This window comes from Bos grunniens, chromosome 20, assembly GCF_055505025.1.
Source record: "Bos grunniens cultivar Pamir isolate PY7600 chromosome 20, Bosgru_T2T1.0, whole genome shotgun sequence".
In the NCBI taxonomy this organism is placed as follows: domain Eukaryota; kingdom Metazoa; phylum Chordata; class Mammalia; order Artiodactyla; family Bovidae; genus Bos; species Bos grunniens.
Genome location: NC_141184.1, coordinates 70,771,271 through 70,797,964, shown reverse-complemented (window position 1 = coordinate 70,797,964; position 26,694 = coordinate 70,771,271). Strand labels below are relative to the sequence as shown.

The window sequence follows — 26,694 nt, the reverse complement described above, 5'->3', positions numbered from 1 at the left end:
AGAAACAGGGCTTCAGCTGTAAATTCAGGAGAGGAGCGTTTGAGTCCTCGCTTTCTCACTTCCGGGCTATGTGACTTTGAGAAAGTCACTTGACCTTACTGGGCCTCACTTGTTGGTACTGTTGTTGAGACGTTTATAAAGTATGACCCAAAGTGCCAGCTCTACAGGGTTACTATGAGATTCAAGAGACAAAGTATGTGAGGAAGTGCTTTCTACACAGTATTTGGAGTGGTTAAGTTTTCGTCCACACCATTGACGGGTCGGAGAGGATGCAGAGGTATAGGTTAGGACTGGCTTCACCAAAGATGTTCATCTGTGATGGTGAAGCATACAGAATCAGAGAATACACCATCAGTTCAGACCAGACTTTAAGACTACCAGCCCTCAGTATGGGCTTCCCAGGTGGCTCAGGGGTAACGAACTTGCCTGACAATGCAGGCGATGTTGTTCAATCCCTGGGTTGGAAAGATCCCCTGGAGGAAAAAATGGCAACCCACTCCGGGATTCTTGCCCAGGAAATCCCGTGGACAGAGAAGCTTGGCAGGCTACAGTTCACAGGGTCACAAAGGGCTAGACACCGCTGAGGGACAGAGCACGCACACAGGCGAGCATGCTGTCTGCGTGATCAGGACACGCACAGTGCCGCCTTCTGCGTGCCAGGAGAGAAAATAAGGCCTCAACACAGGGCAAGCGTGTAAGCGCCACCCTACAACAGAGCGGCTCCCCATCACAGGGGCACACAAGTGGAGATCAGCTGTTGACTCGTGTTGGAAATGATGCCCAGAGGGTATCTGTGATGGGTAGGAAGCAAGACTCAAGATCTAGAATGCCCTGACAATTTGGAGACCTATAATTCTATTTGGGGGTCCAGAACCAAGTGGGCTTAAAAGTTATGCCTTGGTCCTTGTCTTTAGAGAGCTTGCAGTCTAGCTTAGGAGACGGACTAAGACTTATGAGATACATAGAGAATGATGTAAGAATATGAAAAACTAAATGTTGAGAGATGTAATCTATTCATAGATTCTGTGGAGAGTGGGCAATCAGAGATCTGAGGGAACTGTTAGAGCAGGAACTCAGAGAGAAGACCCCTGGAGCAGACGGGGATGGAGTGTATTGGGGGTTGGGCACATGGTGACAGCAGGGGCCATGACGGGGGCCACAGAGAAGTGGAAGGTCTGAGGCCAGAGAGGGCCCATAGGCCCACGAGCCTTCAGAGGGGTGATGCGCTCACATCGAGACCCATGGCCCAGACTCCCCTGGTGGTCCAGTGGTTGAAAATCCACCTGCTGATGCTAGGGACAAGGGTTCCACTGTGGTCCAGGAAAACCCCACATGCCGTGGCACAGCTATGCCAGTGAAACCCACCTGCCAATGCTAGGGACACGGGTTCCACCCCTCATCCAGGAAAATCCCACATGCCGTGGCACAGCTATGCCAGTGAAATCTACAAGCTGATGCTAGGGACATGGGTTCCACCCCAGTCCAGGAAAACCCCACATGCCGTGGCACAGCTATGCCAGTGAAATCCACCTGCTGATGCCATGGACACGGGTTCTACCGTGGTCCAGGAAAACCCCACATGCCGTGGTACAGCTATGCCACTGTGCCACAACTACTGAGGCCCACACTCTAGAGCCTGCGAGCCGCAGCTACTGAGGCCCCCTCGTTCTAGAGCACGTGCTCTGCAACAAGAGAAGTCCCCATAGTGAGAAGGCCACACACTGCAACTAGAGAAATCCTGTGTGTAACAACAAAGACCCAGGGTAACCAAAAATTAAAAAAAAAAAAAAATCCCATAGCCCGATCTGGGGACTCCTGCTCAGGACAGAGTAGGAGGGGCTAGAATTAAGATGTTCCTTACCTAGGCTGAACCCCTGTTTACAACCAGAAAAAAGAGGGTCTAACAAAGCCAGAAGAAGCTGGCGAGGGAGCTCTGGCCTCAGCTTGTGATTCACCTCTCTCTGCACTGGGAGGCTGGCCTTATTGGACCACGCTGCAGGGCTGGCCCCTGGGCTCTCACCTCTCTTTGAGTTAAGTTGAGCAGGAGCTGGGAGAAAGGGAGCAGAGGGAAGGAGGGCATTCATCCTCCTGGTGGGCACCCTGAGAGGTCATGCAGGTTAGCTAGCATCACCACCAAAGGTCACAGCTCCTCCTCACGACTGACCACTTCCTGCCCCAGAACATGCTGCCTCCTCTCCTCTGAGAGGCTCCATCACCTCTAGTCTTGCTTCCCTGAGCCGCAGCCACACCTCTGAAATAGTCGCTTATGATGCTTTCGAACTGTGGTTCTGGAGAAGACTCTTGAGAGTCCTTTGGAATACAGAGATCAAACCAGTCAATCCTAAAGGAAATCAGTCCTGAATATTTATTAGAAGGACTGATGCTGAAGCTGAAGCCTCAATAGTTTGGCCTCCTGATGCGAAGAGCTGGCTCACTGGAAAAGACCCTGATGCTGGGAAAGGCATCAATTCAACTTTGTTTCCTAGCATGAAAGCGCTGTAAAATACACAAACTAAGGGGTGTGGCTGTGCTCCAATAAAACTTTATTTACAAAACAGGGTGAAGGCTGGATTTGGCCTAGAGGTTGCAGTGTACAGACTCCTGCTCCAGATGGTGCCAAAGGTGTAAGTAAAGGCTTATGGGAGAGTATAGAAGAAGGAGGACTGAGTAATCAGGTTTTCAGGGTCAAGAGAGGTTTCCATGAAAAAGTAACATTTTAATTGAGACCTCAAGAATGACTTGATCATGGCCAGTTTGGTTGGTACAGGAATATGTCAGAGGGAGAAAAGAGGATTCCAATAAAAGAAACAGCATATAAAACTCCCAAGGCATTGCCTCAGGATAACCACAAGCAGATTTGTTTAGCTGTTACTTTTGGCATGTTGCAGGGGAAAGCGGGACATTCCTTCTTTTCCCTCATTTCGACATTACTTACTTCCTCCCTCTGTCTTTCTCCTTCTCCTTCCTTTCTCCCTCCAGTATGCCTTTATTAAACGCCTACTCTGAACCTGGCTCTGTGCTGGTGGCTAGGGATAGAGTATTGAACAACAAAGAAGCTCCTTTCAGGAGCTCTGTGACTCGGAAACTGTGTGCCTCAGACTGGGACTTGAACCCTCATGGCCAAGACGAAACCAAAACCCACAGCCTTCCAACTGAGATCACACACCTGGTCTCAGGATGTAATGAAGCTCAGGTTTTGATGTCTCATCCCAGAAAGAATTCAGTGGGAGACAAAGTGATAGGTAAGAAGTGAATTTATTTAGAGAGAAACACCATCCACAGAGTATTGTTATTATTGTTGTTTAGACTATGCCAAAGCCTTTGACTGTGTGGATCACAATAAACTGTGGAAAATTCTGAAAGAGATGGGAATACCAGACCACCTGACCTGCCTCTTGAGAAACCTGTATGCAGGTCAGGAAGCAACAGTTAGAACTGGACATGGAACAACATACTAGTTCCAAATAGGAAAAGGAGTATGTCAAGGCTGTATATTGTCACCCTGCTTATTTAACTTATATGCAGAGTACATCATGAGAAATGCCGGGCTGGAAGAAGCACAAGCTGGAATCAAGATTGCCAGGAGAAATATCAATAACCTCAGATATGCAGATGACACCACCCTTGTGGCAGAAAGTGAAGAGGAACTAAAAAGCCTCTTGATGAAAGAGGAGAGTGAAAAAGTTGGCTTAAAGCTCAACATTCAGAAAACAAAGATCATGGCATCCGGTCCCATCACTTCATGGGAAATAGATGCGGAAACAGTTGAAACAGTGTCAGACTTTATTTTTGGGGGCTCCAAAATCACTGAAATTAAAAGATGCTTACTCCTTGGAAGAAAAGTTATGACCAACCTAGATAGCATATTCAAAAGCAGAGACATTACTTTGCCAACAAATGTCCGTCTAGTCAAGGCTATGGTTTTTCCTGTGGTCATGTATGGATGTGAGAATTGGACTGTGAAGAAAGCTGAGCGCCGAAGAATTGATGTTTTTGAACTGTGGTGTTGGAGAAGACTCTTGAGAGTCCCTTGGACTGCAAGGAGATCAGTCCTGGGTGTTCTTTGGAAGGAATGATGCTAAAGCTGAATCTCCAGTATTTTGGCCACTTCATGTGAAGAGTTGACTCACTGGAAAAGACTCTGATGCTGGGAGGGATTGGGGGCAGAAGGAGAAGGGGACGACAGAGGATGAGATGGCTGGATGGCATCACTGACTCAATGCACATGAGTTTGAGTGAACTCTGGGAGATGGTAATGGACAGGGAGGCCTGGCGTGCTGCGATTCATGGGGTTGCAGAGTCCAACACGACTGAGAGACTGAACTGAACTGAACTGAGTCACTAAATCATGTCCGACTCGGCGACCCCATGGACTGCAGCACACCAGGCTTCCCTGTCCTTCACTATCTATCGAAGTTTGCTCAGACTCATGTCCATTGATTCAGTGATGCCATCCAGCCACCTCATTCTCTGCCACCCTCTTCAGAGACAGCAGTGCCAAGATAGGGGATGGTTAGTTTTTCTGGACTAGGTAATTTCATAGGCTAATGAGTAGGAGAATTATTCCAACTATTTTGGGGAACAAGGAGGGGACTTTTAGGAATTGTCCACTTTCTGGTCTTTAGTGGTTAGCCTTAGAATGGTCATTGTGCTGGTGGGTGTGTCATTTAGCTGGCTGATGTATTACTATGTACATATACTGAGGTTCAAGGTCTGGTGGATGTCGATTTGACCATCTTGTCTGCCGTCTTGGACCTATTTGGTTTTAATCAGTTTATGTCACATGGGCTTCCCTGGTGGCTCAGTGGTAAAGAATCCACTTGCCAGTGCAGGAGATGTGGGTCTGATCCCTGGGTTGGGAAGATCCCCCTGGAGAAGGAAACGGCAATCCACTCCAACACTCTTGCCTGGGAAATCCCAGACAGAGGAGCCTGGAGGGCTATGGTGTATGGAGTCACAAAGAGTCAGGCACGATCCAGGGACTAAAAAACAGCAACAGTTTACGTCATGTGCTCGGGCTGGGTCATTCTTCTAAGTCTGTGACCTGCTCCCCTCCCTCCCGTTTCAACTCCTGCATGACTCCTGCTGTCACTTTCATTCTCTTGGAGGGTGTGAGAGACAGCTTCTAGGGCACCTCCACGCTCAGTGCCCCTTGGTGTTAGCAACTTTGTGTAATCCCCTCTTGGTGAGCATGGACAGGACCTGACGGCTTGCTTCTCACCAATATAATACTGCAAACGGGACAGGAGGTCACCACTGTGATTACCTTACATGTGCTGTGTTGCCTATGTCCCAGGGGGCCCATTCTCACACTACCTGTGATGAAGCAAGCAGCATGTTAGGGAGGTCAGTCAGGTGAGGGACGGAAGACAGCCCTACAACATCCAGTGAGGAACCGAGGACAACCAGCAAGAGCTCAGAGAGCCCTGTCTAACGGGATGCAAGGGACTCAGTTCTGCCAACAACCTCAGGAGTCTAGAAGTGGGTCCGTCCAGTTGAGCCTTCAGAGGAGATGACAACCCCAACCAACAGCTGAATTGCAGCTTTGTGAGACCCTGAAGCAGAGACCCCCCCAGCTAATGCAAGGTAATAAATGGGAGCCGTTAAAGCTTCAAATTTGTGCAGTATTAGAAAACTCACACAGTGCAACACAGGCAACCACAAACAAACAACAGAACTACAGGCTGTGGGGAAATAACCAGGAAAGTGTGCCAGGGTGAGGTGGAGAGAAGGGAGGCGGGGGGAAGCAGGCACCAGCTAAGGTGACCAGGAGGAGTCCCTCTTACACGGACAGATTTGGTCCAAGAAAAACAAAAAGAAGCAGGCAGATGACGGCACAGGCTAAAGGCAAGATTGCCAAGAGGAGGGACAGAAGCACCGCACACTGTGACCACAGAAAGCATCTGCAGAGTCTGGGGGACAGACAGGAGGCCCAGGTAACTGCAGCAGAACGCCCCAAACGGGACTCTGGGGGACAGACAGGAGGCCCAGGTAACTGCAGCAGGATGCCCCAAACGGGACTCTGGGGGACAGACAGGAGGCCCAGGTAACTGCAGCAGAACGCCCCAAACGGGACTCTGGGGGACAGACAGGAGGCCCAAGTAACTGCAACAGAACGCCCCAAACGGGACTCTGGGGGACAGACAGGAGGCCCAGGTAACTGCAGCAGGATGCCCCAAACGGGACTCTGGGTGACAGACAGAAGGCCCAGGTAACTGCAGCAGGATGCCCCAAACGGGACTCTGGGGGACAGACAGGAGGCCCAGGTAACTGCAGCAGGATGCCCCAGATGGGACAGCAAGGGAGGGTCACCCAGACAATGGACATCCACAGGCAGACTTCAGGCCCTTAGCAATCAGAACCACAGAGGGGTCAGGCAGGAGATGATCTGATGTAACAGCCCTCATTCTCTCCCTGACATCAAACCTGCTCCCTGCAGCCAGTTAGTCTCCCCAAAATTCCAGCTTCTTTCCAGATGCAAGAGCCTGGAAGCCAGGTGGGTCTCATCACCCTTTCAGCCTACCTCATTTAATTCTTTTTCTTTTTTAAAAAATTTTTATTGGAGTATAGTTGATCCACAACATTGTGTTAGTTTCTGCTACACAGTGAAGTGAACCAGTTACACACGCACCCTTATCCACTCTTTTTTAGATGCTTTTCCCATATCAGCCATTACTGAGTATTTTCTTTTTTAATTTATTTCTTTGACTGTGGCGGTCTTAGCTGCAGCACTCAAACTCTCAGGTGCAGCATGTGGGATCTACTTCCCTGACGAGATATCGAACCCAGGCGCCTCTGTATTGGGAGCGTGGAGTCTTAGCCACTGGACCACAGGCGAGTCCCCATCTGTAATGAGCATTCAGAAGAGTTCCCTGTGCTATACAGTAGGTCCTCGTTAGTTATCTATTTTATATATGTGGTGCTGCTTTAGTCGCTAGGTCGTGTCTGACTCCATGGTGACCCCATGGAATGTAGCCCACCAGGCTCCTCTGTCCATCAAATTTCCCAGGCAAGAAATACTGGAGTAGGGCGCCATTTCCATCTCCATTATTAATATATATAATGATGTGAGTGTGTCAATCCCAATCTCCCAGTTTATCCCTCCCCCTACCTCTCATGTCCACCTGGTAATTGTAAGCCTGTTACTTCTTTCAGACCACAGACACTGACCGAGCTCCCATCAGATCAGGAACCATGCTGGGTGCTCCACCGACACCTATGTCCCTGTCATTTGCTGGCCTCGAAAGCCCTCTCCTCATCCAAATCCTATTATTCTGTTACAGGTTGAACTGTGGTCCCCATGAGATGCGCTGAAGTCCTGTCTCCCAGCGCTCATGAACGTGGTTTTATTTGGAAATCGGGCTTTGGTTGATGTAATGAGATTAAACGAGGCCATGAGGGTGGGCCTTCACCCAATACGACTGGAGTCCTTATAAGAGGAAGAGACAGGGAGGACACGTGATGACAGAGGCAGAGGCTGGAGTAACGCAGCTGCTGCCAAGGACCACCAAGGAGTGCCAGCCACCACTAGAGCTGGGGAGAGGCAAGGAAGGGCTCTGCACAGACAAGAGGGCGGCAAAGACTCTCCCTACAGACTGCAGAGCAAGCACAGCCCTCCCGGTCCCTTGATTTCAGACTTTTGCCCGCACAACCGTGACAGAATGTATTTCTGTTGTGTGAAGCCACCCAGTCTGTGGCATTTAGTTACAGCAATTCCAGGACCCCAAAACACCCTCACTGCAGGCTTGGAGAAGCCTCTCATCCCTGCCCTGTGCAGGGCTCCCAGCCACTCCATCCCATGCTGACCTGTCCTTGCTTTGGACTTGTGCCTCATTCAGCCTCTGCTCAGCTCATTCTGGTCTTTCATCACACTCCCTCCCACCTCGTGTGCTGCTGGCGGATTCCTGTATGTTTGCCTCTTCTCCCACAGCAGTGTGAAGTTCTGTGGGAGCCGGGACCGCAGACTGTATCCTCCCACCCTCTTCTTCCTAGACCCCTCGAGTGAAGTGAGGCCTCTGGGAGACGTTCAGAGAGATGTACGCTAGTTTTCCTTGGATCCTGGGGTGAAGAGTTTTTTTTGTTTTTTAAACATTTCACACTTTGCTCATTAGTACTGTCAATGTTTTCCACAGTAAATATGTATTACTAATATACCCTCTCTTCCCTCAAAAAAAAAAAAAAAAAAAACTGCCAACAGTGACCCAGTTGAAATAAGACTCTCCCCATAGCTACAGGGACCAGCTGGTGTTAGCTGCTCAGTTGTGTTGACTCTGCAAACCCATGGATTGTAGCCCGCCAGGCTCCTCTGTCCATGGAATTCTCCAGGCAAGAATACTGGAGTGGGTAGCCATTCTCTTCTCTAGGGGATTTTTTTTGAACCAGGAATTGAACCTGGGTCTCCTGCATTGCAGGCAGACTCTCAGTAAAGTTAAAGCTGTTCGAGACTCTGGAAAACTGGCCAAAGGAAAATGTTCCTTGAAAAGCCCAAGGGCAGTTCTTGGGAGCTGCTTAGACTGCCCTGCCTTAATGAGTGTCTCTCTTTCTTTGCTTTCTCTCCCAGTCTAAAGGACCTAATGCCATCCATCCGTCTTCAACAATGGAAGAGAAAAAACAGCATGTGTTCCAGAACTGTCAAATTACCATCCCACCAGGCCACAGACAGCCGTGTTCCCCCACAGAACACCCATCACAGAGTTCCTACCTCCTGCCTTAGCTCTCCCGACTCGCACAACAGGAGGCATCATTCAATTATTCTCCAACTTTTTGCACTACATTCAGATCAGTTATAACCACATACAAGTTTAAAAACACATACACACATTCAGGAGAGAAATGGCTGAATCTGATTTAGAAAACTGGCTTCACGCTACCTCAGTTGTTTGGGAACTAAGCCTCCCTGGGCTCAATGTCTGGCTTGGCAACACTCCTGCATATATAATTTTACACCTGCAGAACTTTGCAGCCAGCGCCGTGCAGACAGCTACCTGCAGGGAGGAGAGCGGGCCAGACAGAGGGGCAGCCTGGATGCTCAGATGTGGTGGAGGATATGGTGGCAGATGCAGTGGTGGTGAGGGTCTGTGGGGAGAAGGGAGGAGCATAGGGGCTCCTCTGTCCTCTCCCTGCAGCAGTAGGGCTCCCTGCAACCCCTGTTTGCTCTGCTCAGCTTCACCTCCAGCAGGAAGAGGCATACCTGGGGCATCGCCAGCTCTTTGTTGGAGGCAGTCGAGTAGAAGCTGCAAACAGGCAGCCCACGGGCCTAACCGGCCCATAGACATGTTTATTCTGGTCCTCAATATGACTTAACGTTTGTCACTCAAACGCCAACTGGAGATCATTTCATACACAGATCTGGAATTCTGGCTTGTCTCCCCCAACTCAGGTGATGTGACAACCCTGGGCTTTCGTGGCCCCTGGAAACTGGAGCTAAAAGACAACTGCCCGTTTTGGATAAGGACAAGTGCTCCGATATTCTTCAGTCCGGTTCATCTGCTTCCCTCGTCTGTGTCACCTGCCTGGTCCCTACCGGCACATGAGTTTAAGATCCCTGCTCCACAGGCTAGTGCTTAAGAAAGCAGGCCCTGGCACCAGTCTGGGCTCAGATCTACCAGAGAGCAATGTGATTTCAGGCAAGCTACTGAACCCACTCCTAAGCTCCTGCTGCCTCATCTGTAAAATGGGTACAATGATAGTACCCAGCTCCAAGGATGTTGTGAGGATTTAATGAGCTGATAAAGTGATTCTAGCATAGGATTTGTCAAATAGTAAGTACTCAATAAGCAACCATCACCATCAATTTGATGATTATTATTCATGTAAAATGTGAGCACAAGTAAGATGCAGAAAGGGAGGCGGGTGGGACCTGGTGATTAATCAACCTCTAAGAAGCACTTGATCTAACCCCTAGCTCTTCCCCTGGTTTTCCTAGTCCACCCAGACACATCACCCTTCCACAAAGCATCCACAGACATACCTCTCCATCCACAACACACACCCAGACGCTCCAAACCTCACTCTCAAAAAATAAATCCTTCCTGAATTATTCCTGTGATGACTTCAGGCAACTTGATCCAGTCTAAGCAGTAACCACCAGGAGTCGACTATCAACCCAAAGGGTTACTTATGTCCCACTTTATCATGCCCAGAATTCTCAAACTCTTCCCAGAAGATCTGTTCTCAAAACCCTTCCCCACACTGTACAGGAGAGCATATGAAAAAAATGACTCTGCAACTCCCTGGGAGAAACAGACATCTCAGAAGAGACCGAGGTCAGCCTTGGAAAATGTGGCAGAAAATGGTGGGTACATAGGATGTCAGGGACAGTGTTCTGTGTTAATGAAACAATTTCATATTCTTCCTAGGGAAACATAGGATGAAATTTCCCAGCACCCTCTGTACTATGTGGGGACCACGTGACTGATTTCTGATTAAAGGAATGTGGATGGAAGTGACAGATGCCAATTGTGGGCAAGTCCATAAAACATTCTGCACAACATCACACTCACTTCCCTTCTCATGTCTTCCTGACATGTGTAAGCCACATGTCAAAATGCTGGTGTTCCAAGATGGAAGGAGCCCAGGCTCCCAAGTGACTGGAATACAGGCCACCCAGCCACTATCCAGATATGAAGAAGTGATAGCATTTTCTTACGTCTTACCACTGATATATCTGGACTTTTTGTTCCTGCAGCACAGCCCTGTCTGTGCAGGCTGATATGGTAATACGGTAGAGTGGGAAAGAACATCTAGAAGACCTTCCTGCCTCCATGCTCTGTTTCTAACTCTGAGTAAGACCTTGGAAAAGCTACTTCCTCCAATTTTGTTCTCATTGTTCAGTCACTCAGTCCTGTCCAACTCTTTGCAACCCCATGGACTGCAGCATACCAAGCTTCCCTGTCCTGCTCTATCTCCTGGATTTTGTTCAAACTCATGACCATTGAGTTGATGACGCCATCAACCATCTCATCCTCTGTCATCCCCTTCTCCTTCTGCCCTCAATGTTTCCCAGCATCACAGTCTTTTCTAGTGAGTTAGCTTTTCACATCAGGTGGCCAAAGTATTAGAGCTTCAGGATCAGTCCTTCCAAAGAATATTCATTGATTTCCTTTAGTAAATGGTCTGATCTGGTCTGATCTCCTTGCTGTCTAAGGGACTCTCAAGAGTCTTCTCCAACACCACAGTTCAAAAGCATCAATTCTTCAGTGCTCAGCCTTCTTTATGGTCCAACTCTCACATCTATACATGACTACTGGAAAAATCACAGCTTTGACTTTACAGACCTTTGTCCACAAAGTAATGTCTCTGCTTTTTAATACACTCTCTAGGTTGGTAATGGGAGAAGGCAATGGCACCCCACTCCAGTACTGTTGCCCGGAAAATCCCATGGATGGAGGAGCCTGGTGGGCTGCAGTCCATGGGGTTGCTAAGAGTCAGACACGACTGAGTGACTTCACTTTCACTTTCCACTTTCATGCATTGGAGAAGGAAATGGCAACCCACTCCAGTGTTCTTGCCTGGAGAATCCCATGGACAGAGAAGCCTGGTAGGCTGCAGTCCATGGGGTCGCACAGAGTCAGGCACGACTGAAGCGACTTGGCAGCAGGCAGGCAGCAGGTTGGTAATAGGTTTTATTCCAAGGAGCAAATGCCTTTTAATTTCATGGCTGCAGTCACTGTCTGCAGTGACTTTGGAATCCAAGAAGATAAAGTCTGTCACTGTTTCCATTGTTTCCCCATCTATCGGCCATGAAGCAACGGGTGCCATGATCTTAGTTTTTTGAATCTGAGTTTTAAGTTTTAAAAGGGGGTAAATAAACTGATTGATCTCCCCAGGGTCAGACTCTCACAGACCCTGAATTATCCCCCAGGATAATTTTCAAAGGCTCTGAACTTCCTTAACACATATTACCTTAAATTATGCTTTTCTTTTTTTTCTTTTTAAAGAAGGCAGCCTAAGTTCCAGGCAACAGAAGTACAAAAGCTGCAGCCAGCCCCTATTAGAGTCTAAATAAATATCTGAAGCATGAGTAATTATTATGCAAGAGCCAGCATGTATTGGATGTTCAGCACGTGCCAAGTATTCATATTCAGTGCCTTTTGTAATCCTCATAACCAGCCTACAAAATCAATGTCATTATTAGTCCCATTTTATGGATGAACAAATGGAGGGACAGGAATACTGAAACCCTCATCTATGGTCACAAGCTGATAAATACCAAACACCAAACAGATATTTACATACAGGCAGTCAGGTGTCAGTGTCTGAGAAGTTAGCAATCAATTTATGATAAATAAATTCTGTGTGTCCCGAAGAGCAGAACACAAATTAAAATGATCTTGTCAGAGAATTTTCATAATGAATCCCTTCATTTTAGCTCAACCAATAGACTCCAACTCCATGAGAATCAGGGTCATATTTTATTTGTGTCTGAATCCCCAGGGTTCAGCACAATGTCTGGCAGATAAAAGGCACAGATAAACATCTGCTGAATGACTGAATGATCAAAACTTAAGCTCTTTATCGGCAGTTTTAATTGAGCTGCATTTGCCCTTCGTTGACAATGGCCTGAGGTTGAAAGTGGATGTTCATATTTCATTTATAGCAGTGAATGTAGACATGAGTTAGAATGACCACATAGTTCATCACCCAAACTTGAATGCTTTTGTGAGTCAATGGGGATGCCGTTAATAATAATATCAATAAAACACGAAAAAAAGTTGGGATGATCCTGAGCAAATCAACATAATACTCATACTTGCTACAGCCAAAAACTACCCATGACAGAGGTGAAAGACAAAGGAAGTGCTCATAAGGGGCCTGGCTGCCCGGGTGCTTCTCTTCTGAAGGAGCCCCATTTCCGGTCCACCTGGGCCACCGTACACTTCGGAATCTATGCCATTTGCAAGATGCAGTTAAGTGTCATTCTCTAAACGATCCACCTTGCCAAGCCTGATCAGCCACAGAATACACACATGATTCACTTCTAAAAGAGGTGCAATAATCGCTTTAAGAAAACAGGAAGGATCACCCCAAGGAATGCAATGATTGCTCCACGAATATAAACATGGATTGCACTGGAACAGACTACATACTTTGTATAAACACTAATAAAGTGAGTTCAGGCTGAGCTGTGACTTTAAAGGAAATTCTTCCCCATAAACATGTCCTGCCATGCCCTAATAACTCTTTAATTTGATGCACATTTGGGAAGGATGATGCGAAGTAATCATAGAATAATGTTAAGGTCTGTTGTGAAGGAGGAGTGGGAGGGACTGTGATGCAACCTGGAGCTAACGCCATCCACCAGAGAGCTGGCCCCATTGCTCACTTCACATATGGAGGGAATCTGCTGAGTGACACAGGAAATCAGAGACAGGCCTTTGCAGGGTCAGCACAAGAGAGTTCTGGGTGTCACCTGATGGTGCCATATGAGACCATACAGGATGCCTAGCTCGTGGATTTCTGGCCTGCCCTCTCTTGCTGGAGACAAGTGACTCTTCCACTTGCCTGTGGACTCCCCATTGCCGAGACAAGGCTCTTCAAATTTCAACTAGACTCTCAGTTCCTTAAGAGCACAGAACACTTGCTCCACATCTGGGCACCACCCACAGGGCTGGCACCGCCCCTGTGTGAAGACAGAACAGTCATTGATAACAACCAGACCCGGAGCTGCAGCACTGGGGCCCATAACCTGGTTCCATACTGACTAATGGTGCAGTTTGGGCAAGACACTCTTCTCATCTGCAAAATGCAAGACACACTTGCTCAACCTCAGAGGCTTTCAAGATGATTAAATGATGTATTGTAAGAGAGACATGTTTGTTTTAGTCCCTCAGTCATCCGACTCTTTTTGCAACCCTATGGACTGAAGCCCACCAGTCTCCTCTGTCCATGAGATTCTCCAGGTAAGAATACTGGAGTGGGTTGCCATTCCCCTGCTCCAGGGCATCTTCCTGGCCCAGGGATCAAACCCACATCTCCTGCATTGACAGACGGATTCTTTACCACTGAGCCACTTGGGAAGCCCATTGTAAGAGAAAGGGCTTTGTAAATTAAAAAGTTGTACTAATGTAGGAAATTATTATTGCTGGGAAATAATAACAATAATAATAAATGCAGTTCTGTCATTCATTGAGTTCTCATGATGTATCAGGCACTGTTCATCTCCTCTAAGTCCTCGTAGATACTTTCATTATCTGCATTTCACAGGAAACTGAGGTCCTGAGAGGCTGAGTAACTTGCCCCCATTAACATCTCCTAAATATTAGCTACTGGATCTCCAGGTGGCACAGTGGTAAAGAACCTGCCTACCAATGCAGGAGACATGGATTCAATCCACATCTTCCCTAGGTAGGGAAGATCCCCTGAAGAAGGAAATGCAACCCGCTCTAGTATTTTTGCCTGGAGAAGTCCATGGACAGAGGAGCTTGGCAGTCTAGAGTCTGTGGAGTTGCAAAGAGTGGAACAGGGCTGAGAGACCGAGTACACACAAACACAAGTACTATCCACAGGCAAGAAAACTGGAGGACGGGGTTGGGTTGTTGGGGCTCCATGCTCTTTGTTTCCAGATCTCGTGAAAAACTGGAGGAACTGAATCTGTCTACTTTATTATAAGCAACAAGAGGGCAAAGGCTGGGTGGTAGTCCCATCCACGTCTCCAGAATCCAGCAAAGAGCAAGGGAGTTAAGGCTTTTCAATCAAATGACTGCAATCTCTCCCTCTCCCAGCTAATCCTGTGCTGCCATTTCGGTCATGTCTGACTTTTTGCGACCCTATGGACTGTAGACCACCAGGCTCTTTTGTCCAGGGGATTCTCCAGGCAAGAATACTGGAATGGGTTGCCATTTCCTCCTCCAGAGGATCTTCCTGACCCAGGTTTTAAACCTGCATCTCTTACATCTTTGCTGCCTGCTTTGGCAGGCAAGTTCTTTACCACCAGCACCACCCGGGAAGCCCAATTTTATGTATATACCAACTCTCAGCGCCCATACCCAGCAGCATTTGGCCAAACACACAGCTGATTTTTCATCCACATATGTGGCACACGCCCCTCAATCCATCAAGGTTCTCCACCTCCACCAAGATGAGAGGCCTCAGCCTTATTGCTGGCTGCCTGGAATTGTAGCCCAAATAGCCAGTCCACCATGGTGCTCCCCCATACCCACCAGGCATACTCCTAGCACCATGCCTTTGCTCAGGGAGGTCTCCATCCATAATCCTCTCTCCCACGGGCCAGAATGAACTGTGGCTGATGGAAGCTGGGCTGGGAAGTGGAAGAGGAGCTGGAAGAAGAGGATGTCTTTATAGTGAGACACTGGGCCCAGGATGGGCCCCCCAATCTTGTTCAGGCAGGAGCCACTCTCCCCCATCTGGTGCTGATAAAGTGCCAAGGGGGGGAGAGAAGGGCCCTGCACATCCAGACCCAAGGGAGGCAAACCTCCCTTTCATCATTCATGAAACCATATCTTGCTTATTATGACAATTTTTAAAACTTCTCTGATTATTCCTTTGAGAATCCAATTTGTTTCCTTTGTAAAGAGGAAACAATTCTCTTCTCTGTTAGGGAGGTGGGGACATTCCATTTATCTTTGGGGGAAATCTGTTTCCTATTACAAATCACGTTCTGTAGGTCTATTTGCAAAGAATAAATCCCTCCACTTTATGTCGAAAAAAACTTCTCTCTTCACTCTCCTACAAACATTCGGGAAGGGACCCTTGTGACAGTGACTGCATTTCCATCCCATGCTTTCAAAAGGGAAACTTTTTACTCCTGCTCTGAAAACCAGCAGTATCCCTGAGTCATCCATCGTACCTGGGAGAGCTTACCTTGGCGTCACTCAATTAGCATTTGTGGATGGAGACAGAGCTAGGGCTGAGAGTGACCCTAGGGAGGCACAGATTAAAAGTCAGTCTGTAACTCCCCGCAGCCCTGCCCTCTAGGACGCATGTCCCACAGGACAAAGCGAGCCCTCAACTTATTTTTGTTATGGCTCATGAGCTAAGAATGGCTTTTATATTTTTAAATAGTTGGAAAAAATCAAAAGAAGATAATATTTCACGACACATAAAAATATATATGAAATTCAAATTTCAGAACCCATAAATACAGTTTTCTTGGAACAGAGCCACGCTCATCTATTTATAGATGGCCATGGCAGCTCCCACGCCGTAAGGGCAGTTGAATAGTTGAGAGCAGGAGTATATCGTCCCCAGAGCCTAGATATTTACTAGGTGGTCCTCTGCAGAAAAGGGCTTCACTGGTGAAGCAGTGGTAAAGAAAAAGCAGGAGACGCGGGGCTGGTCCCTGGGTCGGGAAGATCCCCTGGAGAAGGAAATGGCAACCCACTCCAGTATTCTTGCCCAGGAAATCCCAAGGACAGAGGAGCCTGGTGGGCACAGTCCACGGGGTTGCAAAGAATCAGACACAACTTAGCAACTAAACAACAAATGGTTGAAAACAAGGAGACGGAGTGTTATGATGGAATGCATGTGCCCTTCACAAATGCATATGCTGAAGCCCAGCCCCCATGTGACGGTGCTTGGAGGTGGGGCATTTGGAGAAACGGAGTGTTATGGCGGAATGCGTGTGCCCTTCAAAAATGCATGTGCTGGAGCCCAGCCTCCACATGATGGTGCTTGGAGGTGGGGCATTTGGAGGGCAACTTGGCTTAGAAGAGGTCACGTGGGTGGAGCCCCCATGATGGGACATGTGCCCTTAGAAGAGGACAAAGAGACAGCAGAGCATGCTGTCCACCACCGGAGGACACAGAGAGAAAGTGGCCAGCTGCAGGCCGGGAAGAGGGCCCTCGCCATAATTCAACCACGCCGTCACCAGAGTCTTGGGTTTCTGGCCTCCACAACTATCAGAAAGAAATGTTGTTTAAACCACCCAGTCTGGTATTTTGTTACAGCAGCCTGACCTAAGACAGACAGTCATCACAATAACAAGAAGGACGGAAACCACCCAACATTAACATGGAAGGTGATGCATAATGGTTAAGTGTGGGCACTGGGGTCATATTGACACTTACTCTGTACTTGGTACACTGACCTAGCGATATAACTCTGGAGAATTCAACTGTCTGTGCCTCCACTTTCCTGTCTGTAAAGTGGGGATAATCTGTGTCCTCCTTCTTGGATTGGGTTGGGAATTAAGCAAGTTTATTCACATCAAGAGGACAGAACAATATCTCCTTGCTCTTATTATGACCAGTTCTGTGACTCACACAACAGGGGGCACTGTCCTGGAGTAGACAGTGAGAAATGCACCCCTGAGACATATAATGACCCAAGAGTTCAGCAACAGGATTGCTCTGCTTATAGCCAATATTACAAGAACGCCTGAATAGAGTTTTGAGGAAAGAAGGGGAGCAGACAACTCCATTCCAGATGGAGTGGGCAGGCTGGCACAGCATTCACTCTTTCATTTTGAAAGAGACCCAAGAAGGTAAAGTTAGATAAGCGGTGGGGCCTCCGGCCCGGACCCCTAACCTCTAGCCTGTCTCTCTCCCAGCCCACAGTCCCTGCTCGCTCATCCTCGGGCGGGTCCCCAACACCCATTCCCGCGACTACACCTTGCTCCCAGTCCCTCAAACTCTCAGGCTGTGGGCTATTTTAAGCCCAAATTAAAGACTCCTCTCTCCTGAACGGCTGCAATTTCAGTCTGTGGTTTGTTCCCTGACGTGGCTTGGGGCCATGGAGGCACTGCAAGGGGGTAAATCGTTTTAGGAAGGAGGCAGGCGACTTCGCAAGAACCACTCACTGCAATGCACTCTCCGTGGAAAACATGGGCACATAAATGGACAAAGAAAAACAGCAATGAAAGAGCCCTATAAAGCTGTGTAAGGGTGCTAAAAGCGGCACTCCGTAAGAAGAGATGAAGCCTTGGGAGCTAGGCAGGCCTTGGGATCCCAGAGAAAGGGATCTGCCACTCTAAAACCACGAGCTCAAGCCTGTGTGTTTCTTTGTCATCTCTGAGCCTGATACAGACCTCAATCTAGACACCCTTCATAGGTTCAGTGGCACAGGGGGCACAGCTGCGGAAGCTGAGAGCACAGGCAAAGCCTTCAGGGCCACCCTCAGCTCACCCCAGTGGATCTGGGTCCCAGTCTAGCGGTGTGTGCAAAGGAGCACAGTGCTGGAGAAGGCGGGCAGGTGAGGACAGAGGGAGACCCAAAGGAGATTGGATGGGGGAGGACAGACGCCCACCAAGCTGTCCCAGTCAGAATTATCTAAGACGGAGGAAGCAAAGACTAGAGCGGTCAGGACCTGGACCCTGCTCCCTGCCCCTCCTGTTCCTACAGGGCCAGAGGCGCCTTCCAGTCACACCCGGAGGGCAGAGTCACAGCGCTGCGTGCCTGGTCCCACTGACAGCATCGTCAGACGCCCCCAAACCCCCCCACCGGTCCGGGTCAAGTCCCAGTTTGGCTAGTTGCACTCTGCAGGTTTTCCCTGACGCTCAGTCCACGTGGCCTCCTCGTGCGGTGTTTGCAGATGAAGCTGGCTCCACAAGAGGACCTCTCCAGAACCACGAGTCTGTCCTGGGCTCTGGGTTTCCAGACCCCTCACACAGCCCGTGGCCCCTCAGCTAAGTGCTCGCCACCTCCAGTGGCTAAAGAGGCTGTGACACTGGCTGCCCACCACAGTCCCAAAGTCCCACTGCACAGACCCTGTTCCGTTTGCTTGGCAAAGAGTTTTAAAAAGCACCTTTTGGCTGGGTATGAAGCCCCTATCAGCCCCCTTCACTCCTACGGCTCTACAGGCAGCCCAACTCACCCATGTCTAGGACCTCCCTGGCCCAAGCAGTACACTGGATCTGACTCCAGACTCCAGAATGACTGAATGCTCGCCCGCCTAACGTAGACTCCCAGGCCAGCGTCCCTGGCCTCGCTCTGGTGTCCAGCCCAGTGTATCACCCAGCGCTACCTCTCAAACAACAGTGGGTGAGCCGAATGTAGTGACGTGATGGCATCTCCAACACACAGTTTCTGAGGCCACATGAGAAGAGAAAAAGGAAGGGAATGAGAATTACTCACCCAACCATCTCTCCAGGAGACAGGATCCTGCTGGTCTGCTGAACGCACAGGGACAAATCGATGCAAATGACGGTAGGTGAGCCAAGCCTTGGCTCCAATAAAATTGAGACCAGCTGGCATTTCTGAATCCCCTGGTCCCCAGGGGCCCGGGCTGAGTGCACACCAGTAAGCCCCAGCCCTTCCCCTCTCCCTTCCTGTCATGCCTGATTACACCAGGGGTGTGCGAGTCAAGCAGCCTGCGGGGTGGGGCTCAGGCACGGTCTTTCCCGTTGCTCTCAGCCAGCGCCTAGAGCTCAGGCCGCTGTGTGCACCTCAGTCAGGAAACCCAAGAACAAACTCAGCGCTGGGGCGCACGATGCCAAACGCTAAGCCGCACACCTAGGCCCCTGGGAGGACGTCCCCTTCTGCGCCGAGGGGAACAAACGGGCCTTGCAACAGCCACACCACCTGCACTCAGCCTTGAAACAGAGCCCCGTCCGCCAGGGAGCACGGCGACCAGCAGTCGACCGAAGGTGGCCCGGAAAGGGGAGCAGGCCCGCTGCTCGGGGCTCTCACGGGCCCCCTGGCATGGCCAAGCTTTCACCCGAGGCTTGACTTCCAACCCTGGAGTCAGAGATGCATACCCGGTGCCACTCACTGAGGCCTGCCTAGCCCTGCCCTTCACCACACAGGTGTGAGCCCAGAAGCACGAAGGTGAGGAGGGTGCCATTTTCTCTGAATGGCCCCAGAGAAAAGCACGCAGCCAACGGCTGGGCAGCACATTAGAATCACCTGGGGAGCGTTACAAGCCCTGCTGCCCAGGCCACGCTTCAGAGCAATGAAATCAGAATCTCCAGGGATAGGCATCAGGCATATCCATCATCTTAGAGCACCCCCACTGATTCCATTGTGCAGCCAGGATTGAGAATCATTGCTGCTGGTGCACTGAAAGCCCTGGAAAATTCTATCCACCAACCTATGCTTTGAGGCTGAGCTTCCACACTGAAACTGGGCCCAAGATATCAGGCAGACCCTCAGGCTATTGGCCGTAAAGCCATAGAGACTGGCGATATTCATTCAACAAACACTACTCAGCATCAAATATATACCAGCCCCTCTTCTCAGGATCTAGAGATTGTTTTAAGAGTTGTACTCCCAGATCAACTGGCTTGGAGTTTCAGTCTTAAGAATGTTGGTCTCTGAATCACTAACCAACCAGCTAATATTTACGTAACACCCCGTGTATGCAAGGTTCTGCAAAAGGTGCTAAAAAGTATAAGGTGAAATTCCTGATCCCTGTGAGTTTAAACCCTAAATGGCAAAGCCTAATAATTTGTACATTTAGAAATAAAAACAGAACAAGGTATACAAAGGAAAAATGACTGTGCGATTGAACAATTTAAAATAACAAATACATACCTAGCAATGACTTTGTGTCGGGCACTGTGTAATTATAGAGCACAATTTGTTCTGTCAACAAAGAATCCCTGTCCTGAAAGGACTTGGCCTAGAGCAGTGGTTCCCAGAGCAGGGTCCCCCAGTTGGGAGCGTCAGCCTCACGTGGGTATTTGTTAGAAATGCACGTTCTTGGGCTTCATCCCAACCTACTGAATCGGCAACTCTGAGGCGAGGCCAATCAATCTGTGTTTTAACAAGGCTTCTAGGCGATTCTGATGCATGTTCACCTAAAAGACTAATTAATGTTATATGAGTTGGAAAAGCAAAGACATCTTCTTGGGTCTAGAATTGGTGAAGTGCTCAAAGGATTTGAATCCAGGGTCTGGCATAATCTGGACACCTTAAGCAACAGCTCTAACCTCCTTAGGGCCTTTGTTTCATCAGCTGTGAAGCAGTGATAAGCATGAAGAGGACACTGGACAATGCGTAAATGTCACCAGGACGTGCCTGGGGCCTAATAAATACTCAATAAATGATCTCCGGCCCTAGTAGGCATGATACAAAGCAGCTGGTCCGCAAAATGAATGTTGACGGAAAGAATGAAAGGATGAACTAATCAAAGAATGACTGATGGGGAACGAGCTTGGCAAACTTAGAAAAGCAACAAAGAATGAGGACCCTACTCATTGGGCAAATGCAGAGATGTCCAAGACAGGACAACGGCTTCTGAGACTGAGTGGTCAGAACACACGGTACATCTTGAGACAGCCATCTCCTGGCTCAGCCTCCAACATGACCCCAAGGAAGGGGTGTTTTACAACAGCACGTGAGCTCTGGCATCAGATGTCTGGGTGCCAGTCCTTACTAGGTGAGTGGTCCTGGGTGTGTCATTTAACCCCAGAGAGCCTCAGTTTGGGCTTCCCTGGTGGTGTAGTGGTAAAGAATCCACCTGCCAAGGAGATGTGAGAGACATGGGTTTGATCCCTGGGTGGGGAAGATCCCCTGGAGAAGGAAGTGGCAACCACTTCAGTATTCTTGCTGGGAAAACTCCATGGACAGAGGAGCCTGGCTGGCTACAGTCCAGGGGGAATGCAAAGAGTGGGACACGACTGAGCACACACACACAAGCCTCAGATTGCATATGTGTGGCACAGTGGTAAAGAATCTACCTGCTAATGAAGGAGGCAAAAGAGACCCAGGTTCTATTCCTGGGTCAGGAAGACTCCCTGGAGGAGGATGTGGCAACCCACTCCAATATTCTTGCCGGAAGATTCCCATGGACAGAGGAGTCTGAAGGACACGATGAGCACACACATGCACACAAGTCTCAGTTTTCTCTTCTAAAAATGGGTATAATGGTTTATCAATTTTATTTATCCTTTCAAAGAACCAGCTTTTGGCTTTGTTGATTTTTGCTATGGTCTCTTTTGTTTCTTTTGCGTTTATTTCTGCTCTAATTTTTAAGATTTCTTTCCTTCTACTAACCCTGGGGTTCTTCATTTCTTCCTTTTCTAGTTGCTTTAGGTGTAGAGTTAGGTTATTTATTTGACTTTTTTCTTGTTTCTTGAGGTGTGCCTGTATTGCTATGAACTTTCCCCTTAGGACTGCTTTTACTGTGTCCCACAGGTTTTGGGTTGTTGTGTTTTCATTTTCATTCGTTTCTATGCAAATTTTGATTTCTTTTTTGATTTCTTTTGTGATTTGTTGGTTATTCAGCAGGGTGTTGTTCATCCTCCATATGTTGGAATTTTTAATAGTTTTTCTCCTGTAATTGAGATCTAATCTTACTGCATTGTGGTCAGAAAAGATGCTTGGAATGATTTCTATTTTTTTGAATTAACCAAGGCTAGCTTTATGGCCCAGGATGTGATCTATCCTGGAGAAGGTTCCATGTGCGCTTGAGAAAAAGGTGAAATTCATTGTTTTGGGATGAAATGTCCTATAGATATCAATTAGGTCTAACTGGTCTATTGTATCGTTTAAAGTTTGTGTTTCCTTGTTAATTTTCTGTTTAGTTGATCTATCCATAGGTGTGAGTGGGGTATTAAAGTCTCCCACTATTATTGTGTTATTGTTAATGTCTCCTTTCATACTTGTTAGCATTTGTCTTACATATTGCAGTGCTCCTATGTTGGATGCATATATATTTATAATTGTTATATCTTCTTCTTGGATTGATCCTTTGATCATTATGTAGTGACCTTCTTTGTCTCTTTTCACAGCCTTTGTTTTAAAGTCTATTTTATCTGATATGAGTATTGCTACTCCTGCTTTCTTTTGGTCCCTATTTGCATGGAAAATCTTTTTCCAGCCCTTCACTTTCAGTCTGTATGTGTCCCCTGTTTTGAGGTGGGTCTCTTGTAGACAACATATGTAGGGGTCTTGTTTTTGTATCCATTCAGCCAGTCTTTGTCTTTTGGTTGGGGCATTCAACCCATTTACGTTTAAGGTAATTACTGATAAGTATGATCCCGTTGCCATTTACTTTATTGTTTGGGGTTCGAATTTATACACCATTTTTGTGTTTCCTGTCTAGAGAATATCCTTTAGTATTTGTTGGAGAGCTGGTTTGGTGGTGCAGAATTCTCTCAGCTTTTGCTTAATGGGCCAAAGATCTAAATAGACATTTCTCCAAAGAAGACATACAGATGGCTAACAAACACATGAAAAGATGCTCAACATCACTCATTATCAGAGAAATGCAAATCAAAACCACTATGAGATACCATTTCACACCAGTCAGAATGGCTGCGATCCAAAAGTCTACAAATAATAAATGCTGGAGAGGGTGTGGAGAAAAGGGAACCCTCTTACACTGTTGGTGGGAATGCAAACTAGTACAGCCACTATGGAGAACAGTGTGGAGATTCCTTAAAAAACTGGAAATAGAACTGCCTTATGATCCAGCAATCCCACTGCTAGGCATACACACTGAGGAAACCAGAAGGGAAAGAGACACGTGTACCCCAATGTTCATCGCAGCACTGTTTATAATAGCCAGGACATGGAAGCAACCTAGATGTCCATCAGCAGATGAATGGATAAGAAAGCTGTGGTACATATACACAATGGAGTATTACTCAGCCATTAAAAAGAATACATTTGAATCAGTTCTAATGAGGTGGATGAAACTGGAGCCTATTATACAGAGTGAAGTAAGCCAGAAGGAAAAACACCAATACAGTATACTAACGCATATATATGGAATTTAGAAAGATGGTAACGATAACCCTGTATACGAGACAGCAAAAGAGACACTGATGTATAGAACAGGCTTATGGACTCTGTGGGAGAGGGAGAGGGTGGGAAGATTTGGGAGAATGGCATTGAAACATGTGAAATGTCATGTATGAAACGAGATGCCAGTCCAGGTTCAATGCATGATGCTGGATGCTTGGGGCTGGTGCACTGGGACGACCCAGAGGGATGGTATGGGGAGGGAGGAGGGAGGAGGGTTCAGGATGGGGAATACATGAGAAATAAAGGAATAAAAAATTAAAAAAAAAATGGGTATAATGTCAGCATCACAGAGTTGGGATGAGACTTGAGCATGATCATGTATGTAAAGCAGCTTGGGGCATAAATACAGCAACTGATCTCTACACATTAGCTCTCTGTATCACGGCACGGAGCTGGGTGCTGCCATGACCCCTGATAAATTAAGGCTGTCGGGGATTTGTCAAGCAGACCAGCAGTGGCACGCTCCAGCACCAGATCCACACGGCACAAAGTGGCTGCTGGTCTCTCCATCAGAGCAAGAGCTGCCATGGAGTGGGCAGCGGCCTACCTGCAGGCCGTGTGCAAATGCTCCTCATGTAGAGGTGCCTGACGCGGGAACCCTGGGGCAGAGGTGTCCATCACTGTGCCCGTTCTGCAGACTGGGGGACTGATGTTGAGTGACTCACCGAAGTGAAATGACTATCGAGTGTCAAAGCCTGGGTTCAAATTTAGCCCTAATTCAACCCCCTGGTCATCATGTTACTGAGAAATAACCCCCAGATTTCCCCCAGAGGCTGTCTGTGGGGAAGACCCTTCCAAGTGGGGTTCTGCCGGTGGCAGTGGCAGAGGAAGTGCGCCAGGCTCCTTCATGGCACCACTGTGTCACACTGCACATCAGAGGGGATGGGGCTGAGAACTCTGAGTCTGGAAGAGGGAAGTCACAAGTGGGCTGGAGACAGGCTCGCCACAGGAGATCTCCCTGCAGGAGATCAGGTCTGGATTCCCAGGCTGCTCCTCACTTACTAATGATTCAGCGGGTGTACTGCATGTCTGTGTGTCTACTTGTGTATTGGTGGGGGGAGAGCTGTCAGAGGGGAGGGGAGGCAGGAGACTTTCCTTTCCCATCCAAAAAGGGTTACCTAAGCCTGGAAACAGCAGGAGAACTGAATGCAATGCACAATTCATGTCAGCCTTTAGAAATCATTTTCTTTTAAAAGAAGCATTTTGGCCCATGAAACAACACAGCAAGACGGATCTCTTTTATCTCCTCCCAGGTCTATTTCCTTAAATGCCAAATTGTGATCTTTTTTCTTTCTCCCAGATACCAGCTGTCAAGGAGATCCTTAGACTCACAAACGTCATTCCTGAGGATTTGAACTGTGTCATGAATGAATGGAGGGGAGAGTGGATGGCCTCTTGTCTTCCTGTGAGAGCATCTAGCCGAGATTCCTCAAGTTCAATACCAACTTCCTCCTCTCACTCCTTGTGGTTCAACTGGTCCAAAGAGCTCCCTGGACACTCTCAACCAGAACAAACAAGGCACAGGCTGGTGAGGATTCTGAGTTTTTATAACAATTATTAATAATTCACACTCCCTCAAACCTTATGTTTACCTGCCATGGGCCATGTTACCTTCAGCTGACCTCACCTGCCAAAAATATCACTGCATTTTCACATGTATCATCTCAGTGTTCCACAGTTGCCATGGCAGTAAAATATACACTCAACTGCCTCACTGCCATTTCCGACTACAAATGGAATTAGTCTGTTCCCAGTTTGGTTTAGAAAACAGAAAAAGAAAGAAATATGCATCTACTATGTGCCAGGCCCTGTGCTAGGCATAAGGCCTGGGTGCTGAGGGGAATAAGAAAGGGATTTCTGTAAGATGCCGTTCCTTTACAAACAGACTTTTTCTTTCTCTTGTGATGAGACCATTTTCATTACACTGCAGTAAAGTATATATAAAACTTCCCATTTTAACCATTCAGTAGCATAAGTACACTTAACAATGACGCACAACTATCTTATCATATGGCTTCCCTAGTGGCTCAGAGGTTAAAGCGTCTGCCTGCAATGCAGGAGACCTGCGTTCGATCCCTGGGTCAGGAAGATCCCCTGGAGAAGGAAATGGCAACCCACTCCAGTATTCTTGCCTGGAAAATCCCATGGATGGAGGAGCCTGGGGGCTACAGTCCACAGGGTCACAAAGAGTTGGACACGACTGAGCGACTTCACTTTCCAAAAATTTTTCATCAACCCAAACAGACACTCTGTACACATTAAGCACTAATTTCTATTCTCCACTCCCATGAGCCTCTAATAACCTCTAATCTACTTGCTGTCTATAAATTTGCCTATTCTGGACATTTCATATGAGTGGAATCACATGATATTTGTCTTTTTGTTTCTGATTTACTTTGCTTAACATAATGTTTTCAAGGTTCATCCTGGTCGTAGCATGTATCAGAACTCCACTCCTTTTTAAGGCTGAATAACTTTCCATTGTATGTATGTATCTCATCTGTTGATGAACACAAGTTATTTCCACCTCTTGGATACTGTAAATAATGCTGCAATACCTGTTTCAGTCCCTGCTTTCATTTCTTTTGAGTATGCATGCATGCATGCCAAGTCTTCAGTCATGTCTGACTCTTTGTGACCCTATGGACTGTAGCCTACCAGACTGCTCTGTCCATGGGATTCTCCAGGCAAGAATACCAGAGTGGGCTGCCATGCACTTCTTCAGAGGATCTTCCCGACCCAAGGATCAAACCCACATCTCCTGCCGCTCCTGCACCGCAGGTGGATTCTTTACCACTGAGCCACCAGGGAAGACCAAGAACACTGGAATGGATAGCCTATCCCTTCTCCAGGGGAATCTTCTTGACCCAAGAATCGAACTGGGGTCTCCTGCATTGCAAGCGGATTCTTTACTGCTGAGTCAAACTACCCAAAAGTAGGCTAGATATGGCAAATCTGTGTTTCACTTTCTGAGGAACTGCCATATTGCTTTACACAAAAGGTGTATCATTTTGCATTGTATTCTCATTTCTTCACATCCTCGCCA

General features: G+C 47.8%; 1 protein-coding gene across 3 annotated transcripts in view; it reads right to left on the bottom strand.

Annotated features, from left to right (window-relative positions):
* The window catches only part of SLIT3 (slit guidance ligand 3), a 718,940-nt gene that overhangs the window by 668,129 nt on the left and 24,117 nt on the right, over positions 1-26,694 (bottom strand). Inside the window, exon 1 of one of the 3 annotated variants that reach the window (XM_086362270.1) lies at positions 19,032-19,094. The exons of the other annotated variants lie outside the window; for them this stretch is intronic. Within the exon in view, the coding sequence (XP_086218396.1) occupies positions 19,032-19,039 (8 nt within the window). The 5' untranslated portion in view covers positions 19,040-19,094. Of the gene's footprint in view, positions 1-19,031; positions 19,095-26,694 lie in introns of those variants that run through there. 3 annotated transcript variants of the gene reach the window in all.